Raw genomic sequence first — 9,070 nt, forward strand, 5'->3', positions numbered from 1 at the left:
TGTGATGGCCTTAGGTTAGTTAGGTTTAATTAGTTCTAAGTTCTAGGGGACTGATGACCTGAGATGTTAAGTCCCATAGTGCTCAGAGCCATTTTTTTTAATGATTCTCCCTGCAGAGGACAGTCCAGTTGAAACGTCCCCTTGGAAAAATTTATGAATGACTGTGCTTAAACTGACACACAATATTTTTAGCGCAATGCAATCTGACTTTCAATAATTTCTACAAAAGAATGGCCCTGACTAACAATAACCTATACCTTTCATCAATCACTTGCCTCACAAAAATCTTCGTTACTCGAACTACTGCAATACAGCGAGCGCCAATACTGCCAGCCAAATAAAAGATTCTAACTACTGAAGGCACTAACTACTGATAGGCATACTAAGCAAATGAAAGATTTTGATAGAAAACAAACAATGTATTTACCTTAATAGTGTTCAAAAGTCATTATATATGTATATATATATACATAATCAGTAAAACATTTTAAATACCTAGGTGAAATTTTGGAGCCAACCGGAGGAGAGAAAGTTGCACAGAAGATCAGACAACAGAAAATGAAGAGAGCATATGGTATGACACATGAAATATACAATAAAAAATGCATCTCCTCGAACACAAAAATCAGACACTACTGCGCAGTAATTAAGCCAGCAGCACTATATGCTAGTGAAACGCTCACACTCCACACAAAGTGTGATTCTGAAAAAGAAGAACGCAAAATTATGAGAAAGATTTTAGGTCCAAAATTAACAGAAGAAGGATACCGGATACAATCAAGAAGAACCACAGAAACTATATCAAACCTGGCAGCAGACATAAGAAGGCGAAGATTAAAATTTTATGGACATGTCACTAGACTTCCCCCCACACGACTCACCAACAGAATTCTCACTTACATAGAAAAAGTCAAATCAACAACACCATGGATTAGCCAAGTAAAATTAGATTTACAAAAAGCAAATATTGAACTTAAAGATGTCAAAGATAGAAAAACTTTTAGAAATAAGGTGGAAAAGTGGATTGTATTGTCGGAGAAGGAAGCACTAAAGAGACCAGGAACAAAATGGACAGAAGAAAGAAAAAGAAAACACGGAGAACGAATGAAAGAAGTATGGAAGAAACGACGTCAGAAAGCTTTGCGTGATCCTTCTGGGTCCATTCGCGATAAGTAAGTAAGTATATAATCAGTCCATGACATCCAGTCTTACAAATTTACTGTCTCTGATGGACACACGTCCAGATCGTACGCTCTCAAAACTCCGCCATCTCACTCCCCACATCCACCACTGCTGGCGGCTCCCCTCCAACTGCGCAACGCTACGCGCTGTTAGCAGCCAACTGCCCGACACTACAATAGCAAATTCCAACAATGCAAACCAGCCACAGACTGCACACAGCACAGTCAGTGATTTTCATACAGAGCGCTACGTGGCGTTACCAACGTAAAAACCTAAACAGCCCACTCACACAGTCTCTCGTCTTACTGAGAGACACCAAGATTCCGATGCAATCTCCGTTAGAAGACAAGTATTCTACTTTTTCACGTAATGGCTAATAGTGCACGCGTGCCGTCTCGGAATGCTCTGGAATGAAACCCTTTGAGGCTGTATTCGGGTATAAGGACGACATATTGAACACCTTCTTCAACCACGGGTACGGTCTTGTAACTCTTGTCGTCTTCATTCAAAACACCTGCACATCTCTAAAAAAAAATTTTAAAAATATTATACAGTATTGTTAACTTTTCCTAACTGGGATGACGTTCACGTTCCGAAGTCATTGGTAGCCACAAATTCGCAATTATCTCGCACCGGTCCGCTTGTGGACTATGTTTACTCAGACTTATTTGGCTTCTAGTGTCGTGTACTATCAACTGTATGCGTTTACGCCATTAATTACTGTACATCCTACACTGAAGCGCTAAAGAAACTGGTATAGCCAAGCGTATTCGAATACAGAGATATGTAAACAGGCAGAACACGGCGCTTATTGCTGCTACAACGGCAGGTTATCAAGATTTAAGTGAGTTTGAACGTGGTCTTATAGTCGGCGCACGAGCGAGGGGACACAGCATCTCCGAGGTAGTGATGAAGTGGCGATTTTCCCGTACGACCATTTCGCGAGTGAACCGTGAATATCAAGAATCCGGTAAAACATGAAATCTCTGATACCTCTGACGCCTGAAAAAGATCCTGAAAGAACGGATCAACGACGACTGAAGAGAATCGTTAAACGTGACAGAAGCGCAACCCTTCCGCATGAAGTGTAGAGTGCTATTGACAAGAGATTTCAGATCGATTCCATGTTTCCGGATTTGCGGAAGGCTTTTGACACTGTACCACACAAGCAGCTTCAAGTGAAATTGCATGCTTATGGAATATTTGACTGGGTTTGTGATTTCCTGTCAGAGAGGTCACAGTTCGTAGTAATTAACGGAAAGTCATCGAGTAAAACAAAAGTGATTTCTGGCGTTCCCCAAGGTAGTATTATAGGCCCTTTGATGTTCCTTTCCTATATAAACGATATGGGAGAAAATCTGGACTGCGGTCATAGGTTTTTTGCAGATGACGCTGTCGTTTATCGACTAATAAAGTCATCAGAAGCACAAAACAAATTGAAAAACGATTTAGAAAAGATATCTAAATGGTGCGAAAATTGGCGGATGACCATAAATAGCGAAAAGTGAGAGGTCATCCACATGAGTGCTAAAAGCATTTCGTTAAACTTCGGTTACACGATAAATCAGTCAAATATAAAGGCCGTAAAGTCAACTAAATACGTAGGAATTACAATTACGAATAACTTAAACTGGGAGGAACACATAGAAAATGTTGTGGGGAAGGCTAACCAAAGACTGCGTTTTATTGGCAGAACACTAAGGAGACTGCCTACACTACGCTTGTCCGTCCTCTTTTAGAATATTGCTGCGCGGTGTGGGATCCTTACCAGGTAGAACTGACGGAGTACATCGTAAAAGTTCAAAGAAAGGTAGCACGTTTTGTATTATCGTGAAATATATGAGAGAGTGTCACCGAAATTATGCAGGATTTAGGCTGGACATCATTAAAAGGAAGGCTTCTGTAGCGATGGAATCTTCTCACGAAATTCCAATCACCAACTTTCTCCTCCGAATGCGAAAGTATTGTTGACACCGACCTACATAGGGAGAAACGATCACCACGATAAAATAAAGGAAATCAGAGCTTGTACGGAAAGATATGGGTGTTGGTTCTTTCCGCGCTCTATACAAGATTGGAATAATGGAGAATTGTAAAGATGGTTCGATGAACCACTCCCAGGCACTTAAATGTGATTTGCAGATAATCCATGCAGATGCAGATGTAGATGCTACAGATTTCAATGCTCGCCATCGACAAGTGTCAGCGTGCGAACCGTTCAATGAAACGTCATCGATATGGGCTTTTGGAGGCGAAGACCCTCTTGTGTACCGTTGATGACTGCACGACACAAAGTTTTACACCTCGCCTGGGCCTGTCAACTCCGACATTGGACTGTTGATGACTGGAAACATGTAGCGTCGTCGGACAAGTCTCGCTTCAAATTGTATCGAGCGGATAGACGTGTACGAGTGTGGAGACAACCTCATAAATGCATAGGCCCTGCATGTCAGCACTGGGCTGTTCAAGCTGGTGGAGGCTCTGTGATGGTGTGGGGTGTGTGCGGTTGGAGTGATATCAGACTTCTCATACGTCTAGATACGATTCTGACAGGTGAAACGTATGAACGCATCCTGTCTGAGTACCTGCATCCATTCATGTCGATTGTGCATTCCGACAGACTTGGGAAATTGTAGCAGAACGTCCAGAATTGCTATATAGTGGCTCCAGGGACACTCTTCTGAGTTTAAACACTTCTGCTGGCCACCAAAATCCCCAGACATGAACATTATTGAGCATACCTGGGATGCCTTGCAACGTGCTGTTCAGAAGGGGTCTCCACTCCCCTTACTCTTATGGATTTATGGACAGCCCTGCAGGTTTGATGGCATCAGTTCCCTCCAACACTACATTAGACACTAGTTGAGTCCATGCCACGTCGTGTTTCGGCACTTCTGCGTGCTTGCGGGGTCCTTACACGATATTAGGCAGGTGCACCGGTTTCTTTGGCTCTTCAGTGTACACGCTTTGCGCTTTCTCAGAACTTTTCAGTCAAATTTTCTATTCGCTGCCCTAGAACTGACTTCCCAATAACGAATCCAAAGTAGAGCACTCGAGGGATAGCATTCTTTCCCACTCGGAATTATTTTCTCTTCTACCTTTATAGCGCGAATCATTCCGCGAAACAGGCTTCACACGTTTTCGTCCCTCTCTACATCGCGAAGTAATACCATCGCCACGTGTATAGACGATGGGAAAGACTTCAGAAGCGTACCGCTAAGCATGTAATCAGGTATTATTGGATGCCTGCCGATATTCGCTTACGCGAAAAATTATTATTATTTTCAACATGCCAAAAGCTATTTAGAGCCGAAATTTGATATCAGATTCAGTAAAATGAACGAAAGTATATACAAAGTAGAGCATCCCGGGATTCAATTCTTCCAAAATCTCAAGGTTTTCCTGTTCTTCTTGCATTCTGTGATTATTTAGCATCACGATTTATATTATTTGTCCAAAGTACGAAGCTAACTAGAAAAACTTCACTGTGTTGAAATCTGATGGACTAAGATAAGTTTTGCACGATGTGACACTGCCAAATAACGTAGTTCGATGAAACATGCACCGCAATACAAATAACTACTAAGGCGTGGTACAGAATATAACCGAAAGAAATACGCAATGACATTAATAGAAATGACACCTTCTTACTAGAGTCAATAATAACACTGAAGACCTCGTGATTCATGACGGCCCCCTGGACGTTCGAAAAGCCGGGGCGTGGTTCTTAATAGGGTGGGTGACGGACGGCAATGCATGCTCTTAACGTATTCTCATTCTGGGCACAATACTGGTAAGGAGTTCCATTCCTCAACCAGCGCAGTTAACAACTGCTGCTCAAATGGTTCGAATGGCTCTGAGCACTATGGGACTTAACAGCTGAGGGCATCAGTCCCCTAGAACTTAGAACTACTTAAACCTAACTAACCGAAGAATATCTCACACATCCATGCCCAGGCAGGATTCTAACCTGCAACCGTAGCAGTCGCGCGGTTCCGAACTGAAGCGCCTGGAACCGCTCGGCCACAGCGACCGGCTAACAACTGCTGCATGGTCGTTGGTACATGATTATTCGTTTCCACACATGCAACACGTGCTCGATGGGGAACAGACAGGCCAGTCCATTTCGCCGAATATTCTTACGTTCCAAGAGGATCTCCGCCTGTACAGTTTGATGCGGTCGCGCACGGGTGTCCATAAAATTGAAAAGGGCGAAATACATCCCTTAATGCAAGCAGATGGGGAAGGACTACAGACTACGTTTCACCGTAAACGTTCACCAGTGAGTGTGCCGTGTTCAAAGATTTGGATGTCAGTACGCCCACGCAATATTAGGCCTACCACACTGTAACAACTGTACCATAATGCTAAATATACCCTCATATACTGATACATGCAGGGTCCATGGATTAATGAGGTTGTCTGCATACCCGTACACTTTCATCTGCTCGATACAATTTGAAACGAGACTCGTCCGGACAGGAAACATGTTTCCGGTCATCAGTTGTCCAAATTCGGTGCTGACGGGCCCAGGTGAGGCGTAAAGCTTTGTGTCGTGCAAACATCAAGGCTACATGAGTGGCTCTGAAAGCCCATATCCATGATGTCTCGTTGAATGGTTCACACACTGACACTTGATGACGGCCCAACATTAAAATCTGCAGCAATTTGCGGAAGGGTTTGCACTTCGGTCACGTTGAACGATTGCCTGTTGTGGTCATTGGTCCAGTTTTTGCAGGATCTTTTTCCGGCAGCAGCCATATCAAAGATTTGATGTTTTACCGGATTCCCGATATTCAAGGTACACTCGTGAAATGGTCGTACGGGAAAATCCCCATCTCTCCGCTACCTCGGTGATGCTGTGTCTCTTCGCTCGTGCGCCGACTATAACGCCACGTTCAAACTCACTCAGATTCTGATAACCTGCCATGATTAGATTTTGAGATTGGATTAGATTATATTAGGTTTTTGTTCCATAGATCCGTGCTGAGAAGATCCTCGTGGATGTGGAACATGTCAATTTTTTTTATGAACATATATTTTTGTATGAATATATACAATACATCATTTGTTTCTATTAAAAAATTCGTCAATGGAGTAGAAGGAGTTGGCCACTAACAAGTCTTTCAGGCTCCTTTTAAACTGATCTTTATTTGTAACTAATTTTTGTATGTTTGCTGGCAAATTATTGAAGATGAGTGTTCCTGAGTAGTGGACCCCTTTTTGAACTAAAGTAAGTGCTTTTAAGTCCTTGTGCAGATCATTTTTGATCCTGGTATTGTATGTATGAACTGAGCTGTTTGTTGGAAAAAGAGATATATTATTTAGGACAAATTTCATTAAGGAGTAAATATACTGAGAGGCAGTAGTTAGTATACCCAGTTCTTTGAAGAGGTTTCTGCAGGATGTCCGTTAATTTACTCCACAAATAATACGTATTACACGCCTTTGGACTCTGAAAACTTTTGTTTGACATGAAGAGTTGCCCCAAAATATTATGCCATATGACATTATGGAATGAAAGTAGGCAAAGTATGCAAGCTTTTTCATTTTCACGTCGTCTATGTCTGCTAACCCTCGAATTGCAAATACAGATTTGTTAAGGCGTTTCTGCAGTTCTGTGGTGTCCTCCTCGCAACTTAATTTATTATCAAGTTGAAATCCCAGGAATTTAAGATTGTCAACCTCTTCTATCTGCTCTTCTTCATACTTTATGCATATGCTGGGTGGAAACCTCTTATAGGTTCTGAATTGCATATAGTGAGTCTTTTCGAAGTTTAATGTCAGTGAGTTGGCTTTAAACCATTTATTAATATCCATGAAAATATCACTCGACATACTATTTATTGCAATACTTGTGTCATCTGCAAACAAAACGAACTCTGCTTCTGGCAGTGTAACTGATAAGAGATCATTAACGTACACAAGGAAAAGCAATGGCCCTAAGATGGATCCTTGTGGGACACCACATGTAATTTCTTCCCATTCTGATGATGACTGATGACTTAATCCACTAGTGCCTTGCACTGACACCCTTTGTTTCCTGTTAGCGAGGTATGACTTGAACGATTTTGCAGCACTTCCCGTGACACCATAGAATTCTAATTTATTTAAAAGGATGTTGTGGTTTATACAGTCAAATGCCTTTGATAAATCACAGAATACCTTCTGCTTCTAATTTGTTATTTAATGAATTAAGTACATTTTCACTGTAGGTGTAAATAGCCTTCTCGATATCAGAACCCTTCAGAAATCCAAACTGTGTTCTTGATAATACGTTATTTGCGGTCAGATGGTTCAGAAGCTGCCCATACATTACCTTTTCTAAAATTTTTGAGAATGCTGGCAGAAGTGAAATCGGTCTGTCTTTTGATGGTATCTCTTTATCCCCTTTTTTGAATAGCGGCTTAACATCTGCATATCTTAGCCAGTCAGGAAATGTCCCAGTTATAATTGACTGGTTACACAAGTAACTTAGAATTGTACTAAACTCACAAGAACATGCCTTAATTAATTTTGTTGATATTTCATCGCAACCACTAGAATGCTTTGTTTTTAAAGATTTCATTGTGGAAGTTATTTCTTTTGGTAAAGTGAATGACATATTCATGTACCTGAAGCTATCTGTAAAGGCTGGTTTCAGATATTCAAGGGCATTAGTTACTGATCCTGACAATCCCATTCTATCAGTAACGGATATAAAGTACTTGTTAGACAGATTTGCCACACTATGCCCATCGGTTACTAATGTGTCATCTAGCCTTAATGCCATTTGCTCCTGTTCCTTTCTGGTTCTACCAGTCTCCTCTTTCACTATAACCCCATCGTAGCAGCAGTAAGCGACCTAACAACTACGCTAGACACATGCTGTGTCATGTAGGCGTTGCCGACTGCAGCGCCGTATTCTGCCTGTTTGCATGTCTCTGTATTTGAATACGCATGCCTATACCAGTTTCTTTGGCGCTTCAGTGTACCTCACATACTTTGTGTTATAGAAACAATGGCACCTCTTAATACGCGCTGTTTCCTTCTGTGTTGCAGCTTCGGGGGCTCACGCACAGCACGAGCGCCCCTGCAACGTGACCAACCACACCCATCACTGAACTCCGCTCTTCCCGACATGGGAGGCGCGTCTCAGCAGCTGACGGTGGTGGCAGACCAGGGAGCTGCCGATCAGTGATCTTCGAAAGCAGTTCCTCTCGAGGACTCTACCAACTGCGGCCCCATCAGTGATCGTCACAACCACCGCTGAGCCGTCACATTGAACAGTGTGTGCCACCCGTCATTACTCCTCCGAAGTGTAGTTGTCTTCTTTCCCTTTTGGCGAAGTATTCAGTGGTGTTGAATCTGTACCGCGAATGAAAAACGTGTGCACCAAACTGGGGCCAAATCTGGACGGGTACCCTCCACGGGCAGTGTTGCTCCAACTAAACCACTCCGAAGCGACTAACAGACCTATTCACAATTACGATCTGTTCCCAGCCCTCTCTTTTCTTCGCAATTGAAGTGACGAAGTTAAGTGGCCCATCTTGTATGAGGAAACAAAAGTGGACCCAAGAATAAACCTTGTTGTATGGTATTTTTTTCCCAGCCGCAAAAATATTTTTGCTGAATTTTATTGCTCTTGGACTAGACCTCCTGATCCTGTAAGAGTGCACTAGACTCTCATCCTCTTCAGAGCTGTTAAGCGACTGAACCCACGACTTTTTTCTTACCTTTTTTGTGGGGCCTTTTTTATTCCCTACTCTCGTAGATTTGCTTCGAGAAGCTGAGCCGAGTCTCAAACGAGACAGATTAATGCGTATTCAGTCGGTGAATCTCTTCCTGAAACCTCTCTAGATGCTCAATTGTAAGAGAACATCCCACCAGAGTACGTTGTCCGGGTATA

The 9,070-nt window shown here is 42.4% G+C and overlaps 1 protein-coding gene across 1 annotated transcript in view; it reads left to right on the forward strand.

The window, feature by feature from the left end:
- The window catches only part of LOC124778452, a 637,672-nt gene extending 629,027 nt beyond the window's left edge, over positions 1–8,645 (forward strand). The window contains exon 6 of the mRNA XM_047253644.1: positions 8,224–8,645. Within this exon, the coding sequence (XP_047109600.1) occupies positions 8,224–8,285 (62 nt within the window). The 3' untranslated portion in view covers positions 8,286–8,645. The remainder of the gene's footprint in view (positions 1–8,223) is intronic.
- Positions 8,646–9,070: the final 425 nt, after the last annotated feature.

Source organism: Schistocerca piceifrons, chromosome 1, assembly GCF_021461385.2.
Source record: "Schistocerca piceifrons isolate TAMUIC-IGC-003096 chromosome 1, iqSchPice1.1, whole genome shotgun sequence".
NCBI classification, from domain to species: domain Eukaryota; kingdom Metazoa; phylum Arthropoda; class Insecta; order Orthoptera; family Acrididae; genus Schistocerca; species Schistocerca piceifrons.